Consider the following 17,811-nt stretch of genomic DNA (forward strand, 5'->3'; position numbering starts at 1 on the left):
TCGAACTATTATTATAACTCCTAGGCCTTAATACTTATTTTTAAAATAATTAAAATAATTATTAATAAAAAAAAAGCCTAGGGATATAATTTTATAACATAATACGACCCTAGTTTAGGATAATAATAAAGAATTTTATAAGTTTACATAGAAAATTATTATTAAAACAATAATAAATAATAAAGTAAGGATAATTCTTTTTTAATAAGAAATATAAAAAAGAGGATAATAAGAAGAAGTAAATTATATAATAAAAATAATTAATATAGTAATTCTAAATAATAAGTAGAAAATAATTTATAAAAAGGTACTCCGTAATCTCGATACTAAACTACGAAAATAACTTAATAACTTATTATTAAAATATTATATTATTAAGTATAATAATTATAATTACTATAGAATATTTTAGATAATATATTTATAACGATTATAATAATATTATATTTAGAGGAAATAATTAGGGAATATAAGTAACGAGGACGTTATAAAATTTTAATTAGGGGGCAGGCTATTATACTATATAGCTATAGGCTATATACTATAACTAATAGTGACTAGCTATAACTATATATAGGGGCTTCTGCTTATATTAGGGGCTTCTACCCACATTACTTAAAAGAATTAACTACTACTTAATATATTATATTAACCCTACCTTTGCCCCCAGCAGCCACGCTACAAAAGGCCTGCATTCCTCCAAAGACTACGGGTAGGTAGTAACGCACTTCAGAACCGAGAACGAGTGGTCTGTCCACCTGGAAGTCTTGAGCATCTTTTTACTTGTTTAGGCTGGTCAGTCTTGGAAGTTCGGTTGGCTGGCAGCGGGGCCGGCTCCAAAGGGGGTGGAGCCGATGGTGACGGGCAGCCGAATCCTCCCCGCCGCCCTCGGATGTCCTTTTGCATACTGCCCAATCTCTCTCCCATCTGCAATTCTGTGAGACTTACATTGTAAAAGAGAATTTGTTCCTGAAACGTTCAGGCTTGAAGCTTGTGTCAAGATAAACCCACGTTGCCTGGTTGTCTTATCAACACACCAGAAATGTATGACGGTAGAGTGGTAAGATATCGGAGTTGGTGAAGTCCATATGTGAGTACGTATTACGCGTATTCAGAGCAGGCGGGCTTGCTTGCCAGGCTGTTGAGAAGCTAGGAAGCCTAAGAAAGACGAGGGTGGCATGGGCCGTTCTGGGGCTTAAGTCCTTGCCGACTAAGTCCGCCTGTACCCAATTCTCTCGGGACCGGTTCGGCCAAAGATATGGTACCTACCTGGCTGTTGTGCCAAGATGACGGGGAGAATTGAGTCGTCTATCCGAACGGGTACAGACTGAGGTGGTGTGGAGTCACGTCCTCTGCTGCTCTTCTTTTTTCTCGCAGACGTAACGGAAAGTTTTGGACGAGGACGAGGGGTTAAGGTTCATCGATTGTTGCCAAGAGTAGCTTATTCGCAGGTCTATGATCCATCAGAAGAACGAACGCAAGAGAAACCTTGCCTCGACTATGATGTGACAACTTCGGATGGCTGTCGAGACTGGATAGTCTTACGCGGCTTGGCAAGACTCGTCTCGATTCTTGGTTGGCGCAGACCACGCGGCCAGTGAAGAGGCTGGCTTCGGATGCATCCTGTGCGATTTTTTTTCTTCCTCTCTTGAGTCCCCCGGCGAGTACAGGGTCGTTTGATGAATCATGGACCCATCCACTGTAGCGGATGTGTGTGTGTGCCAACGATCTTTCCACGAGGGTGGTTGGCTCCAGGGATGGACGCTGGGTGCAGGCGGCCGGCAAGCGTCCACCCTGGTGCTGGTTTTTTTGAGGCCAGCTTGGACCGCTATCAACACCAGGCTTCTTGAAGGGTTCGTCTTTGGTGCCCGGGATACCTGGCATCAGCGGGTCTAAACTGCGACGAATTCTCTCTTCGCAGCCATCATCCGAGAAGACCACAAACGTCCTGTGTGGAGAGGACCACAAATTCTCTGGAACGGTTTGCAAGTCTACCTGCACTTTCGATTGTCTTGAGTCGTGAGTCGGATGCTCACTGTTGGGACGGAGTTGGCCATTCTTCATGGACAATTTTCAGATGGTGCAGAGTTGAGCGTTCGTCTGATAGACGAGCCCACAGGTGCTGATTCTCTGCCGGTCTCCGAACAATACGAGGATTTCCGCAATAGGAAGCATGTCGGACATGACAAACCACGTTGAGAAACCAATCGCAGATTGATAAAAGCTGGCTGAACATTGGTCGAAACAGTAGACGGTTTCGAGGCGTAGCTTCGGAATACCCTGCGGCTTTGTCAGCTACCTCGCCGGGTTTGGTTTCGACTTGCCGATGTCACGGCAGCGGGCAGGACAGATCGAAACGCACACGCGGCGTAGTGGAAGGTTGGAATGTTCAAACTAGAGGGCCTAGAATTATGTAGCATTGTGATGCAGTCTTTGGAGATTCTGGGCGAAGAGAGACTGTGGATGCATATTCGCAAACGTAAACGTAGGTAAGAAGCAATGGTTGGCAGAGCTTTTGTTGGTTAAGCTTAAGACTGAGTTGTCAGCACCGAACAGCACCTTGGAGCTAAGGTAGCTCGGGTAGCTCACCCTTTTGTCTGTCGTCTTGCCGAGCCGTTGCCAGTCCGGCCCTGCCCACCTGTCCAAGAGACAACTGCATCGGCTAAAAAATGGCCGCTTAGAAACCAAAGGTGCCTGCTTGTCTGCATCGAATGAAGATGGGAGTGAAGTCACTTGCGCAGTTGCGCTTGCCGGGACTGGCCACCTTCTTGCCTCGTGCTAGTCATATCGTAGCATCCCTGTCTCCTCCTGCCCCATCCTGTCCCGTTTCGTGCTGCGTGCCGTTGCACTTTCTTTCCCACCGGAACCAAGTCCACCTGGCACGCCGCACCCCAACTTCCCCTTGAGCCTTTGGTGTTTGCCCCCATGTACTGTGTATATCGAGCAGTCGCAACTGAGGTGGACTGCTGCTTGCTTTCCCCTCTGGTGCGCCAGTACTCCCTACCTGTTGCAGGGACGAATGTCCTTTGTTCTGAGTGGTACAGACTACAGAGTACCCATGGTCATAATGGCCCAGCACATCCACCTCCACTATCCGGTTGTTAGAAATCCCCTTCGGGGAGTATAGCAACTTAGAAAATCCTGTCTCCCTGGCCCGGACAATCTAATCCATCTGTGTGTGCTCTACTGCAGGCTGTCCCGTTTTGTCCACATCAATCTGTCGGTAGTACTTTATCATTACACGCACTTTTTCTCTCTTTTGGAGGGAACGCGTTGCTGACCATCTCTGACCCATTCTTCCCTTTGCATTCCCCGGCCTCTTTTCCTCTGTTCTCTTCTCCCCTCGCGGAACCTGACGAAGCGCCTTGTGCCAAACCCTTCGGACTTCGTCACCAATTCGAACGGATTTCGACAGCTTTCCTTCACTGTTTGTAAGCGGGTCTAGGGTACGCACATCTAGTCACCCCGTGATGAGCTAGCTTGTGCCCAAGTGACGGACATAAACATCTATCCCCGTCAACGCAGCGAGTGCATGGCAACTTGGCCCAGAATCTATATTGCCTCCGTTGCGCTTGAAGTTGTAGCCAGATCCACTGCTACCGCCAAGATTGAGACGACGTTTGGGCCCAGCTGCCCGATCTGAAAGTCAGTATCGTATTCAGACTCGCTTGAGTCTTTCGCCAGAGAATGGCAGACAAGGACGAGAAAACAAACATTACAGCTCCCGACCCACAAGCCGCTGCCGTTGAGCCCGTCACGCCCAGGGAGCCAGAGGATGCCACATTCGCCATCGACATCGACAAGGTGGATGAGAAGGATGAAAACTCAGACTTTGATGAGAAGAATATTAGACCAGAGCTGAGGGCGACCAAGAGCCATGCCACCGATACCAGCGTCGCCACAACAACTGCAGCCCAGCGGTTGCCAGAAAGCAAACCATGGTACAAGACGCCAAATCCACTGAAATGGGGCGGCATCCCTCCGGTACCCGACGAGAAGATCGTCTCCCGAGAGTACAAAGCCGGCTTCCTCAGCCTTTTGACTTTCCAATGGATGGCTCCTTTGATGAGTGTAAGTGAAACTGCGCTGGCCTAACTAGAAGGCTTGGGCGTTTACAAGCCAAGCATAACTCAGGACAAATGTAGACTGACTTGATTTCCAGGCTGGGTACAAGCGGCAGCTTGAACCAAATGATATTTGGGCTGTCAATCCAGACAGGGCCACAGATGTCATGACAGACAAGTTGAAAGCTTCTTTCAAGAAACACATTGACAAGGGAGGCAAATACCCCTTGTTGTGGGCATTGCATGAGACGTACTTCTTCGAGTTTTGGCTTGGTGGTATGCTTCAGCTCGCGTCCACCGTCTTCCAGGTTATGTCACCCTTCACCTTGCGCTATCTCATCCAGTTTGCAAACGATGCCTACGCAGCTTCGCAGCAGGGCTTGCCACCGCCTGCGATTGGCAGGGGAATCGGCTTGGTGATCGGTGTCACCGTCATGCAGATTCTCCACAGTTTGGGCACGAACCACTTCATCTACCGCGGCATGATGATTGGTGGCCAGTCAAGAGCTGTGCTCATCAGCGTAATCTTCGAAAAGGCCATGTCTCTATCAGGGCGTGCCAAAGCTGGTGGCCTTAAAGATGCAACCGCCGCCGCTGCCGCCAACGCCCCGCCAGTTGACGAGAAAGGCAAGAAGAAGGCCAAGAAGAATGCGAAAAAGGGAGAAACCAAAGGGCCAGGTGTCTCTGGAGATGGCACAGGATGGGGTAACGGTCGAATTGTCAACCTCATGAGCGTTGATACATATCGTATCGACCAAGCTTCGGCTCTCTTCCACTTGACCTGGACTGCACCCATCTCCTGCATCATCACGCTGGTCGTTCTGCTCATCAACTTGAGTTATAGTGCACTTGCCGGATTCGCCCTTTTGGTTGCTGGCATTCCACTATTGACAAGAGCCATCAGAAGCTTATTCAAAAGAAGAAAGTCCATTAACAAGGTTACGGATCAGAGAGTCAGCTTGACCCAGGAGATTCTGCAGTCGGTCCGTTTCGTCAAGTACTTTGGATGGGAGACCGCGTTCCTTGACCGTCTCAAGGAAATCCGAAAACGAGAAATTCACGCTATCCAGATCTTACTGGCAATCCGTAATGCCATCAACGCCGTCAGTCTATCGCTTCCTATTTTCGCCTCCATGCTCTCCTTCGTCACGTATGCAAAGACAAACAACGCTTTGAACCCCGCCGAGGTCTTCTCCTCGTTGGCCTTGTTCAATGGTCTTCGGATCCCCCTCAACTTGCTGCCCCTGGTCCTTGGTCAAGTCGTCGATGCCTGGTCATCGTTGAAGCGTATCCAAGAGTTTTTGCTGGCGGAGGAGCAAGAGGAAGATGTGGTTTTCAAGCCAGAGGGAGAGAATGCATTGGAGATGACAAATGCTAGCTTCACCTGGGAGCGAACTGCAACGCAGGAGTCTGAAAAAACTGTAGCTGGCGCCGCAAAGGGTGGCAAGAAGGTTGCGACTCAAACGCCTGCACCCGCAAAGAACATCTCCAAGCCTGACGAGCCACTTGCCTCGTCTGGCGATAGCACGGGAGATGGTGCCAGCACGCTTGTCGAGGAGGAACGCGAACCTTTTAAGCTGCAAGACATCAACTTTGAGATCAAGAGGGATGAGCTAGTCGCAGTCATTGGAACAGTCGGGAGCGGCAAGACTTCGCTGCTGGCCGCGCTCGCAGGTGACATGAGAAAAACATCTGGCGAAGTTGTGCTCGGTGCTTCCCGAGCATTTTGCCCACAATATGCATGGATCCAAAATGCCACGGTCCGTGACAACATCCTCTTCGGCAAGGATATGGACCGAGCATGGTACCAAGAAGTCATCAACGCGTAAGTAACACCATGGTAGTTTCCTTGCCAAGAATCGGACTGACCTAGCTCTAGTTGTGCTCTACGGCCCGATCTTGCCATGCTTCCGAACGGAGATTTGACAGAGATTGGCGAACGAGGAATCACAATTTCGGGAGGGCAGAAGCAGCGTCTCAACATTGCTAGGGCCATCTACTTTGACTCCGACATCGTGCTCATGGACGACCCTTTAAGCGCTGTTGACGCTCACGTGGGACGGCACATCTTCGACAATGCCATCCTCGGCCTCTTGAAGGGCAAATGTAGGATCCTAGCAACTCATCAGCTTTGGGTTCTGAACAGATGTGACAGAGTCATTTGGATGGAGGGCGGCAAGATTCAAGCCGTCGACACCTTTGACAACTTGATGAGAGACCACCGTGGCTTCCAACAACTCTTGGAGACAACTGCACAGGAAGAGAAGGAAGACGAGACAGCACCGACCAACCTGGCTGAAGCGCCCCAAGGCGACAAGAAGAAGAACAAGAAGGGGGCTGCACTCATGCAACAAGAAGAGCGCGCTGTGGCAAGCGTCCCCTGGAAGGTGTACGGAGACTTCATCCGCGCCTCCGGATCCATCTTCAACGCACCCTTTTTGATCTTCCTCCTGATTCTCTCCCAAGGAGCGAACATTATGACCAGTCTCTGGCTTTCATACTGGACAAGTAAGCGTTATCCGCTGTCTGACGGGCAGTACATCGGTATATACGCCGGTCTGGGTGCCCTCCAAGCGATCCTCATGTTCGTTTTCTCGCTACTTCTGTCCATCCTCGGCACCAAGTCCAGCAAGGTCATGCTGAGGCAGGCAGTGACACGGGTTCTCCGTGCGCCAATGTCCTTCTTCGACACCACACCCCTTGGCCGAATCACCAATCGCTTCTCAAGAGACGTGGATGTGATGGACAACAACTTGACGGATGCCATGAGAATGTACTTCTTCACGTTGGCCATGATCTTGTCCGTCTTTGCTCTCATCATCGCCTTTTTCCATTACTTCGCGATCGCCCTCGGACCACTGTTTGTGTTCTTCATCCTCGCTTCCTCTTACTACCGCGCATCGGCACGCGAGGTGAAGCGTTTCGAGTCGGTTCTTCGATCTACTGTCTTCGCAAAGTTTGGTGAAGGATTGAGCGGTGTTGCCAGCATTCGAGCGTATGGTCTCAAGACGCATTTCATTGCTGACTTGCGAAAGTCCATTGACGAGATGAACGCTGCGTACTACCTTACATTCTCGAACCAGCGTTGGCTGTCGACTCGTCTCGATCTGATTGGTAACCTTCTTGTCTTCACCGTCGGCATTCTCGTCGTGACCTCGCGATTCAGCGTGCCGCCGAGCATTGGTGGGCTGGTACTCAGCTACATTCTCGGTATCGTGCAGATGATCCAGTTTACCGTCCGTCAACTCGCAGAAGTTGAGAACGGTATGAACGCCGTGGAGCGAATTCAGTACTACGGCACTCAACTGGAGGAAGAGGCGCCCTTGCACACTATCGAAGTCCGACCAGAGTGGCCTGAGAAGGGTGAGATCGTCTTTGACAACGTGGAGATGCGCTACCGCGCCAACTTGCCTCTTGTGCTGTCCGGTCTTTCCATGCACGTGCAAGGCGGCGAGCGTATCGGTATCGTCGGTAGAACGGGTGCGGGCAAGTCGTCCATCATGTCGACTCTTTTCCGTCTCGTCGAGCTGTCGGGTGGACACATCACAATTGACGGTGTCGACATTTCGACAATTGGTCTCCATGACCTACGATCCCGCCTGGCAATCATTCCACAAGACCCGACGCTTTTCAGGGGCACAGTCCGCTCCAACCTCGACCCATTCAACGAGCACACGGATCTGGAACTGTGGTCCGCCCTGCGACAGGCCGATCTCGTTCCAGCAGACGCGAACCTCGAGGATCCAAGGTCCAAGGAGTCGTCAAGCATCCACCTCGACTCCGTCGTCGAAGAGGATGGTCTCAACTTCTCCCTCGGACAGCGCCAGCTCATGGCCCTGGCGCGTGCTCTCGTCCGCGGCAGCCGCATCATTGTCTGTGACGAGGCGACGTCCTCTGTTGATATGGAAACGGACGACAAGATCCAGAACACGATTGCCACGAGCTTCAGGGGCAGGACGCTGTTGTGCATTGCCCATCGTCTGCGCACCATCATCGGCTACGACCGCATCTGCGTCATGGACGCCGGCCGTATCGCGGAGCTGGATACGCCTCTTGCGCTGTGGCAGCGGGAGGGCGGTATCTTCAGGAGCATGTGTGACCGCAGTGGCATCAGACTAGAGGATATCCGCGGCGCGAGCGAAGGTACTGCTGCTCTGGAGATCCAAGCTGGCAGATCGAGTTAGTCGGGGACATTATGAGCTGGTGGTATAAGTGAATGTAAGGGGATAACATAAAATGCAGTATATTCAGGAAGAACAAACATGGTCCCTCAAGAAAGAGAAGGCAAGGAAATCGTAGGGACAATAGCGTCTGGGACAAGTAATTTTCATACCCGACCCTCCATATACCAGAAGCATCGAGCATGTCTTGCTGTAAACAGAGGGCGTGTAATACAAAATAGAAAAGAAAACAAAAAAATGTTAAGAAAGAAGAAACCGCACACCGACGTTTCGCATAGAACGTGATGCCGAAGCCCTCATCATACCTGCACCACCCGTGATCCAGTCGTCTCTGCTGCTGCTGCTCTTCGTTAGCACAACCCCACCAGGCGCCCGCAAGCCTTGGACAGCCAAGAGATCGTGAGACCAAGGAAGCAAAGAACCGAAAATGTCTCTCTCTGTCACGAATCTACAGCGTTCGTCTTCCCCCGGATCTAGGTCGCACGGAAGGGGGGTTAGACGAATCGTGATACATGGCGCTGGAAAGGGTGTGACAAGATCTGGTGGGTTCACGACGGGTAGATGCACCCTGGTACGCCGTACGCTTGGTTGCGGTTCGCAGCTGTTTCAAACGAGGATGTGGAAAAGAAGTTTTGATACTTCAAGGAATAAGTGGGTGAGCGATGTTCTTAGTCTCGTGATGGTGGTAGAAACCCTGGGGGTCGAGATATGTCGTATGCGTCTCGACAGCTCGGCCTCGATAGCTTGGGAAGCGAAATCTCGGTTGATATCGAGATACCAGACATTTGGGGATGTGTCCTGTATATCCTGTATATCCTGTATTCATCAAAAAAGGAAACGAAGAAAAAGTAGTCAAGATGCGAACCCCGTCTCATTCCCCCTATCGCGGGGCACGTTTAATCAGACAACCTCGGGCGATGGACATACCATCCGTACATGCGACGTTGCTCTCGGTCCGCTCGGTTCCATTTACATAGTGTAGCAGCTCCGAATCCGAAGTATAAAAAAGGAGGCTCATGTTTCCTTTTTCCAAGGAAAGATTCCCCCCCCTTGCCCACGTTGTGTCAAAAAAGTTTAATAGATTGGGATGATTGCCGAGAAAAGTCAAATGGGCTGACGACATCGGACCAGCTTTATCTCTATCCGGACGAGTACACTTCAGACGTAATCCGTACATAAGGTTTTCCATGCAGAAGCATATTGTCAGCGGTTGTCGTGACGACATGTACAAAGAACTACAGCTTGAAGGTTAGTAAACATCACATGCTATTGTCTCAAGATATTTTCGAGTAGTTCTGCTCATTGAAAGAATATGTACCAGCGAGCGATGTAGAAGCGAAGACAAAATGCCACCGGCGGATCGTCGTCACCAAGACTCCCAGTCTAATGCTCCGTCACGCCTGTCGTGGTGTACAGGGCCAAAATACAACTAGACAACCACCCTTGCGCAGCAGCCCTGTTGAAAAGGGAGCCGCCTTTGCCTTTTGACCCGCGCTCCATCTCAAACTTGCTGAAAGGCCGGTACCGAGAAAAGTGCCCAGCCTCACTGGATGATGATTAAAAACAGTATTCCAAACCAGTGATGCAACTTGATGATACCCCTAAACGCCATGAATGTACCATTCAAAAAACCCCAAGCCGTGACGTCTCGCCATTTTTTTTTCATGACGTAATGAAACTGTTTTTGATGCATAGATGGAATGAAACCAAATAGAAAAGAACCCCTCTCTCTAGAATCGACCACCGGGAGAGTTGTTGGCATTTCGAGATCCGGGGCGCATCTGGCTTGGCGGGAAGGCATTGGGATTCTCGTCCAAGAGATCCTCGAGGTAAGCACTGGGAGCTCTTTGTCCGTTCCCAGGCGCCGCAGACAAGTTGACCGAGCTGGTGCTAAAGTCGCGCCTTGCGCCGTACGAAGGGGATTCCGGAGGCGTAGATTCCCTCAAGTTGTTGCGGCTTCCATACTGGCCTCGGGATTCGGGGCGGAGGTTCGTCAAACTTATTGAGTGACCGTGAGCAGGACTGGGAGACGAGGTGGCAGCGGCGTAGAATCCAGAAGGAAGGAAACGAGAGTCGCGGTTGGTGGCCGAGTTATTGTTATTATTGTTGCTATTGCCGCCGCCAGCTGCGGTGGGCGAGAAGAAGAGGTTCGACTGGCTCGGCGTCGCAGAGGGGATGGGGCCGCGCTGCGTTCTACGCACACCACGTCCTCCATTGGGAACGAGAGAAGGAGTGGATTCGCGGTCGGTATACTTGTAGAATTGCGCTGGAGGGGCAGGGAAGCTCTGCTTGTCGTTGGCGACATACTGAGCATTGGCGGCGCGGGCGACGGAGCGGTGCAGCAGACAAGCGATGATGCCGCGCCAGATCAGAATGCCGAGGCCAAAGGCACCAAGAATGGAGCCCACGGCAATGAAGACGGTTCCTTGAGGAGCACTCGAGCGGTGCATATAAGGAGCATTGTTGGTGGGGGGTACACTGGCCGGCGGGTATGTCGTCACAATGGGCTGGTTTGTAAGGGACGGTAGACCCGTGAGGACATCGCCAGTGGAATCGGAGGTGCCGGTGATTCTAGGGGCACTGATGCTCGCTTCCGTTGTGGCAACGGCGCCGGTGTTGGTGATGACGGCGGTTGCCGCGTTGGTGCGCGAAGGCTGCGCAGCCGAGGTGGTGGCATCGTCTGTAGAAGCTGCCTGCGAAGCACTGGTCTGGGCATTTCCTCCACTGCTACTATCTTGCGCGAGACCCGTGGCAGAGAAGAGAGACAAGGCGGCAAAGGTGGACAGGAGAAGCGAGCGCTTCAGCGAATGGCGTGACGAAACCATGGTCGGTCGATTCAGTTACGTCCGAGGAGGTCCGGTGTTTACGGTGGGATGCGATGCTCCAAACTCAGGGTGATGCAGTCGTCGGTCACTTCTGGTCTAGACACTCTATGCTGCTCGGTTGTCGAATGGATGAAAGAAGGTCGATGACGGCGATTTTGTCGGTCCCCGTGGGTAGAAAACGGGGTTGGGTCGTCGTTGTGGTGTCCTTCCGGATGGGGCGGTTCGGTTCATTCAGCTGGCGCAGGCTGAGTGCGATGAATTCGGGAGAATCGAACGAAAGTATCGAGGCAGTTGCGGATGCAGACTGGACAGGCAAAGCAATATGAAAGAAGGAAAGGTCCCGCTGGCTAAAACATTGCTGGTGCCGGCTGATCGTTTGCTGGGTGGGCGGCTTCCGAGGTTTGTCGTGAGGGAGTCAGTTAGGGAGGAAGGGTTGGAGGGAGCAGGAGAGGGACGGGAGGGATGAGGGTGCGTGATGGGGAAGAGAAAGGGAATGGATGGCGAAGGCGGGCCCCTGGTCAGCAGGGAACGGGCCTGGGGAAAAAAAGGAGGAAGGGTCCTTGCCTGCTCTGGAGGAACCTGCTGAGAGCAAGCACAACAGGCGACAGTCTACAGCATCCATTTCGTGTTAGCGGACTGGGCGGTTCTCGTCCCTGCCCTTGGAGCCTGGGCTGTGGCGCGGCGCATTTCCAATGGCTGCACCTGAAAGTTCTGACGTGCTGCTGTGTTGGGGTCTGTTTATTTTTGTGCATTTGGGCGGCATTTCCTGGGAATGCGAGAGGGAGAGAGACATGCAGACACAGTGCTGCCAGCTCATGCAAGCCAGGTTTTTGACCTGCAGGAAACGCGCAAGTCTGGGGAAACAGACACGGTGTGCCATCTATACACACTATGCTGCAGAGTTGTACACAAGTCGCCCTCCATGATGATGATGTGCTTCCGCCTTCTGTCGTATGCCCACACGCTCTCGTATTGAAAACTGAGGTGTCCAACAGGCGAGGGTTGATCCCACTAATCATCATTTCCAGGCTTCCAGCATGCGCTACAGTGGCTGCAGGTCGCAACCATCATCAACACGAGCCATCCATCCGGGGTAAGCGTGTACCTAAGCGTACCTGGCAGATGCCCACCCATTTACCCAATATTAGCCAAAGATCATCGAAACTCGTTGGAAAAAAATATGGGCCGTGAAGTGATGGCGAGCCTCGCTGTGGAATGCGAATGATGCCCCATTCCTCTCCACCAGAGTTCCGGTGGTCCCCTATCTTTGCTGCTTCGCTTCGTCTTCGCGTTCGTCAGACCTCCAGTGCTCCAGTAGTTTGAAATTCATGCCGGATGCTTCAGACTAAGGCAAGCTCATGAATGGGCGCGGCGGGTATCAGACCCGTCTCTGATCATAATGGGCTGCTATTATGCATGCGCAGGGCAGTGCACAGAAGTGCTGATGCAAGGCACCACCAGACTACCAGTCCAGACTCCAGCGCAGCGCCCACCTTACCTCCGGCGTTTGAGCGCCGTTGATCGATCGTTTGCTTTTCCTGAGGTGGGAGAGGAAATTGCAACACTAGAAGACCAACGCCCGACAGCGGCAGAGTGGGTAGAAATACAGAAGAAAACCGTGGAGGAGGAGACCCCCTGCCATTCGTCCACCTCGGTCCCTGAGAGTCTCATTGTCCCCTCATTCCGGTTGCTCTGGGTCACCCTCCCCAGGACCCACCTTGCTCGCAAACGCTGCGCGGCCTCGCCCAAAGTTCTCACCGAGCGCACAGACTGACAATGTCCTCACCTGGGCTTGTATGCCAGACACCGAGACCACCCTCCATCCTACACCGAAAACTTTTTTTCACAGCTCTCGGCCCCGCCACATACGCAGGACGACTAAACTCAGGAAAACGTCAACGCAACAGCCTTGTCCAGCCTCGCATACGCCAGTACTCCTCCACTCGAAGACTACGACGACGACCTATACCCGATTGCCCGCACGAGACCGACACCATGGGTGTCCAGAAGAAGACCAGAAAGTTTGGTGAAGTACGTCCGCCAGTCCCTACTTTGCGCCAAACCTCGCGCGCATCGCAAAGAAAATATCGGAATCCTTATCGATAAGAACTTTTTTTGGTTCACCGAGCGGAAGTTCACGATGATTGCGATTCCTACAACCGGACGTTGGAAGCTTGACGTCTCTCTGACACTGTCACTTGCAAACAAGTTTGCTAACCATGTACGTTCCTGCTAGGTCAAGCGAGTCATCGGCAAGAACGATGCCCGGCGCAAGGAGAACCTGAAGAAGGCGGAAGAGGCTGAGCAGAAGGCGAAGCGTGAAAGAGGCGGTCCGGATGGCGAGACAATCGTCAGGGAGATTCCCCAGGTCCCCTCCCAGATGTTCTTTGAGAGCAACTCAAGTCTTGTGCCTCCCTATGGCGTCCTCGTCGATACCTCATGTAAGGCCCCGTCGCCCCTACCTACCTCTGAATCGCAGTTGCTAACCGTACTCCAGTCTTCTCCCGGTACGACAAGCCTGCCCGAACGTATAACTCTCGCCCTCGTCGACTAACCTACTCCTAGTACAGTTCAGATGAAGTTGCCAGTGATAGAAACCATGATGGACTGTCTCTACGGTAGGTTACGGCACCGCACGAATTCTGTTGGCACCAACTGACGTCCGAGCCAGCTACCTGCCACCCCATCGTGACCGACTGTGTCATGGCCGAGTTGGAAAAGCTTGGTCCCAAGTTCCGCCTTGCTCTCAGAGTAGCGCGCGACCCCCGTTTCGAACGACACAAGTGCACACACAAAGGAGTAAGGTCCACTGCGAGCCCCATCATGATTTTCCTTTGCTAATTACGTTTTCCCTCAGGTGTATGCCGATGACTGCCTCGTAAGGCTCCGAACTCTACATCATCAGATGATTGTATCGAAATACTGATCAATGTTTCATAGGTGTCCAAGGTATCTAAAGACAGAGTGTACCTCGTCGCAACCAACGATAAGGGCCTTGTGTCCAGGGTATGTTCAACCTCGCCCGGAAGTCAACGAAGATGCTAACATCAATCTCTCTAGCTCCGTCGCATACCCGGTGTTCCTATCATGAAGTGTGGACGCGGAAAGTACACCATCGAGAGATTGCCCGATGCCCCGATTTAAGCTTGGATCAACGATGTAGGAGGGATATCACGGTCACTCCAACAGCGCGGGAGAGAACATTGAGTCGCTTGAACGGTACGACAATTGGACTGTCAAGCTGAAAAAGGGCTTGAATGCCGTGCTAGCTCAATCTCCCGACAAGAAAAGGCGATATAAAAACCGTGGAAATCGAGAAGATCGCCGCATCGAGTGGCGCGCCGAGCCCTGGAAATGGAGCACGGCAAGGGAGAAGTAAAAGCATATCTGGGTTCCGGTTTTTGTTGGCATTTTCCCTCAAAAGGTCGGGTCGTGATGCAATTCGACCCAGCCATTGTGTATCGTGGATTGGCACTTTGTAATTATTGGTATGGAACCTTGGTGGTCGTCAAAATAGTCGGGGTTAACCAAGCCGTATCCCCGAGACTGGCCGACGGATGGAGCCGTCAGCTCATAGTTGCCTAGTAGGTGGTTTTTGGCCGCTTTTTTGAATCAAGAGAATGACCCAAACGTGACTTGCATCCTGCTGCATCCCCAAACGGGTATTCCTTTCAGACTCACACGCAATTACACGCTGACACAGGACGACAAACAACATTAGCGGTTGTCAAAGGAGAAACAAAACTCGGCTCCGGAACTGACGTCAAATAAAGTTAGACCTCCGGATCTGAATACGGACGGCATCACCCCCCTTCTTAAGCCCCACCCCCGTCATTCCCGTCACACCCACTCACATGCGGCGTCGGGCACCGCATCGGACACGCCTTACAGTCTCTAACTGTCCGGTCTCCGGCGAATCGCCCAAAGGGTATCCGTAAGCTCCAATGAATCCGGACCACGTAACCCCACCCGCCGGACCAAGCACCGGCGGCAGCAACCCCTCTTCCACTTCCAACTCTTCCGCCCCCGGCCCCGGACCTTCGTCCGCCTACCATTCGGCATCAGCATCAGCAGCAGCCGCCGCAAAACGCTCCCGCGTCCTCCTCTCCTGTGGTCCCTGCCGCGCCTCCAAGCTGAAATGCGACCGCTCCGAGCCGTGCGGCCAGTGTCTGAAGAAGTCCCGCCCGGAAGGCTGCGTCTACGCGCCGAAACCCGAGAAGCAGAAGCCCGCCAAGGGCATGGCGGCGCGGCTCAAGAGGCTGGAGGGTATGGTGAGGACGATGATGGATGAGGGAGGAGGTGTCGCGGGAGCGGGACCAGGAGGACCGCAGACTACTGGTGCTGCTGTCGACGCCGTGCAGGAGGAGGAGAAGGGCATCGCGCAGCCTGGGGGTCAGCTTGTTCAGGGGGGTAGGGCGAGTACGTATGTTGGGGCTACGCATTTCATGGCTATTCTCGAGGATGTGAGTTGTTCCCTTCCCCCGCTGTGATGCTCGATGCAAGATGTGAAGGAAATCCGAACTGGATGAGATATTGACTGAGAGGGTTTGGCAGATTGAGGATATGAAGAGCTACTTTGAGGAGCCGGAGACCGACTACGACGAGAGCCCTGAACCGTCAGACGAGATCGAGGCCCCTGATCTCATGCTCTTCTCGAGGAACATGCCTCGCAGCAGAGAGGACCTGTTGAAGCTGCTCCCTGAGCAAAAGATTGTCGACAGACTCATCATGAGGTACTTTTCCTCCCGTAGTCCATCACAGCGTAAGACACCACGGCTCGGCTCTCGCGATCTTCACCCCGTGGCTTCGTATGTATTGACAAGGCGGCAGATATCGTTCACAGACCAACTTTTGAAAAACAAGTGAGTCTCCAATCTCCTATCCGCCGTCTCCCCCCTTCATACCCTTACTGCCAACAATCTTGCCAACAACTCCCATCCAGTACGCCCACTTCTGGACCGACCCGTCCAGCACCGACCTCCACTGGCTCGCCCTCCTCTTCATGGTCATGTCCCTCGGCGTCTTCTACTCGACCTTCATGGCACCCCACGAGCTCTCGGTCGACTCCCCGCAGCCGCCCATGGACCGCTTCAAGCTCTTCCGCGCCGCCGCCGCCTGCTGCCTCGTCTGGGGCAGGTACACCCACCCGACCATCGCCACCATCCCGCCCTTCATCCTCTACGTCGAGGCCGAGTTCATCATCTCCCGCGCCGCCCAGATGAACTGCTACGTCCTCTCCTCCGTCTGCCTCCGCCTCCTCCTCAAGATGGGCCTCCACCGCGACCCGGACCGCCTCCTCGCCGCGGGAACCGTCATCTCACCCTACGAGGGCGAGATGCGCCGCCGCATGTGGAACATGGCCGTCCAGCTCGACCTCCTCGTCTCCTTCCACATGGGCCTCCCCAGCATGCTCAACGGCATCGACGCCGACTGCAGCCTCCCGCGCAACCTCATCGACGAGGACTTTGACGAGGACACCCTCGTGCTCCCGCCGGCCCGACCCGCGACGGACTACACCGAGATGACCTACCCCATCAACAAGTCCGCCATGATGCTCGTCTTCGGCCAAGTCGCGCGGCAGTCCCACCTCCTCACCCCGCCGCCCTACGCCGAGGTAATGCGCCTCGACGACCTCCTCAACGCCTCGTGGTGCGCCGTGCCGCAGTTCATGATGGTCAAACCCCTACAGGAGTGCGTCACCACCCCGCCCATGCAAATCATCCAGCGCTTCGGCCTCGCCTCGCTCTACAACAAGAGCCGCTGCGTCCTCCACCGCCGCTTCCTCCTCGACCCCGCGCCGCGCCGCGAGCACGACTACTCCCGCCGGCAGTGCCTCGAGGGCGCCGTCGTCCTCCTCGACTTCCAAAACACGATATGGCACGCCTGCCAGCCGGGCAACATGCTCAGCCAGAACGGCTGGTTCGTCTCCTCGCTCGCCGTGCACGACTTCCTCCTGGCCGCCACCATCCTATACCTCGCCATCGGACACGAACCGTTCTGGGGCGGCGTGGACGGCAAGACCGGCGCGGCGACGACGACGACGACGACTTCGCCCGGGTGGATGGCGGAGATGAATCCCCCGCCGACGAGGGCGTACCTCCTGCACCTCCTGCAGAGGTCGTATTCCGTCTGGATCGCCATCGCCGGCGGCGTGCCCGAGGTGAGGAAGACGGCGGGTATCCTGGAAACGATGCTGAACAAGCTGGGGTCGCCGCCGAACTCTCCGCCAGAGAACGGGGGCGCAAAGGTGTCGTCGGCATCGGGGCTTCGCCAGAGTGACGGGCCGGGATCGGCTGCTCGATCCGCCCAAGACGACCAACAGCTCCTCGACGGTCTTTCAATCAGTGGTACGGCCGTGAAGATAGCCCCTTTTTGTGATATACCTGCTAACGATCTGACAGACTCGACATCGTTCCCTACGACTACGACGAACCGCTTCCAGCCCTTTGAGTTTGTCACGTCGGGCCTCGGGCCAAGTGAACCTGGGCTCGATCGAGGATGGGCGGCGGTTGGCAATGAAGAGATGGACTGGGTATGTTTCACGCACTCACCAAGCAAGCAAAGCCGTACAATCTGACTGACATCTGCAGCGATACTTTGACAACATTATGGCTCAGCCTCACAATGACCCAGTCGGTCTCGAGTCACTGGACGCGTCCCAGCCGTGGTTTGAACGGACACTGGGACCGGACGATTTTGATTTCTCTACGTCTGGTGCATGGGATCCAAGCTTGGGATAAT

At 53.5% G+C, this 17,811-nt stretch overlaps 7 protein-coding genes across 7 annotated transcripts; 4 read left to right on the top strand and 3 right to left on the bottom strand.

The window, feature by feature from the left end:
* Nucleotides 1-796: 796 nt before the first annotated feature.
* CLUP02_07851 (uncharacterized protein) lies at nt 797-2,420 on the bottom strand (the record flags this gene model as incomplete). Its single annotated transcript, XM_049286843.1, has 9 exons — nt 797-887; nt 949-983; nt 1,038-1,158; nt 1,227-1,327; nt 1,546-1,699; nt 1,727-1,948; nt 2,002-2,035; nt 2,118-2,280; nt 2,334-2,420. The coding sequence occupies 9 exons, from the start codon at nt 2,418-2,420 to the stop codon at nt 797-799; spliced, it is 1,008 nt and encodes a 335-aa protein (XP_049143986.1).
* A 291-nt stretch (nt 2,421-2,711) lies between these two features.
* Nucleotides 2,712-3,643, top strand: CLUP02_07852 (uncharacterized protein; the record flags this gene model as incomplete). The annotated part of the gene is made up of 4 exons (XM_049286844.1): nt 2,712-2,723; nt 2,783-3,100; nt 3,193-3,427; nt 3,492-3,643. The coding sequence occupies 4 exons, from the start codon at nt 2,712-2,714 to the stop codon at nt 3,641-3,643; spliced, it is 717 nt and encodes a 238-aa protein (XP_049143987.1).
* A 44-nt stretch (nt 3,644-3,687) lies between these two features.
* On the top strand, nt 3,688-9,828 carry CLUP02_07853 (ABC transporter; the record flags this gene model as incomplete). Its single annotated transcript, XM_049286845.1, has 11 exons — nt 3,688-4,071; nt 4,163-5,889; nt 5,944-8,243; nt 8,524-8,644; nt 8,700-8,722; nt 8,783-8,838; nt 8,918-9,038; nt 9,103-9,223; nt 9,345-9,493; nt 9,567-9,703; nt 9,763-9,828. 11 exons carry the CDS (start codon nt 3,688-3,690, stop codon nt 9,826-9,828), a joined length of 5,205 nt encoding a protein of 1,734 aa, XP_049143988.1.
* Nucleotides 9,829-9,975: 147 nt separating this feature from the next.
* On the bottom strand, nt 9,976-11,070 carry CLUP02_07854 (uncharacterized protein; the record flags this gene model as incomplete). The annotated part of the gene is made up of 1 exon (XM_049286846.1): nt 9,976-11,070. One exon carries the CDS (start codon nt 11,068-11,070, stop codon nt 9,976-9,978), a length of 1,095 nt encoding a protein of 364 aa, XP_049143989.1.
* Nucleotides 11,071-13,065: 1,995 nt separating this feature from the next.
* CLUP02_07855 (uncharacterized protein) lies at nt 13,066-14,214 on the top strand (the record flags this gene model as incomplete). Its single annotated transcript, XM_049286847.1, has 8 exons — nt 13,066-13,101; nt 13,307-13,511; nt 13,568-13,577; nt 13,636-13,688; nt 13,742-13,869; nt 13,928-13,948; nt 14,011-14,076; nt 14,131-14,214. 8 exons carry the CDS (start codon nt 13,066-13,068, stop codon nt 14,212-14,214), a joined length of 603 nt encoding a protein of 200 aa, XP_049143990.1.
* A 92-nt stretch (nt 14,215-14,306) lies between these two features.
* On the bottom strand, nt 14,307-14,525 carry CLUP02_07856 (uncharacterized protein; the record flags this gene model as incomplete). The annotated part of the gene is made up of 1 exon (XM_049286848.1): nt 14,307-14,525. One exon carries the CDS (start codon nt 14,523-14,525, stop codon nt 14,307-14,309), a length of 219 nt encoding a protein of 72 aa, XP_049143991.1.
* A 489-nt stretch (nt 14,526-15,014) lies between these two features.
* Nucleotides 15,015-17,810, top strand: CLUP02_07857 (fungal specific transcription factor domain-containing protein; the record flags this gene model as incomplete). Its single annotated transcript, XM_049286849.1, has 5 exons — nt 15,015-15,533; nt 15,625-15,878; nt 15,934-17,417; nt 17,472-17,602; nt 17,661-17,810. 5 exons carry the CDS (start codon nt 15,015-15,017, stop codon nt 17,808-17,810), a joined length of 2,538 nt encoding a protein of 845 aa, XP_049143992.1.
* Nucleotide 17,811: the final 1 nt, after the last annotated feature.

This window comes from Colletotrichum lupini, chromosome 4 (genome assembly GCF_023278565.1).
Source record: "Colletotrichum lupini chromosome 4, complete sequence".
Classification (NCBI taxonomy): domain Eukaryota; kingdom Fungi; phylum Ascomycota; class Sordariomycetes; order Glomerellales; family Glomerellaceae; genus Colletotrichum; species Colletotrichum lupini.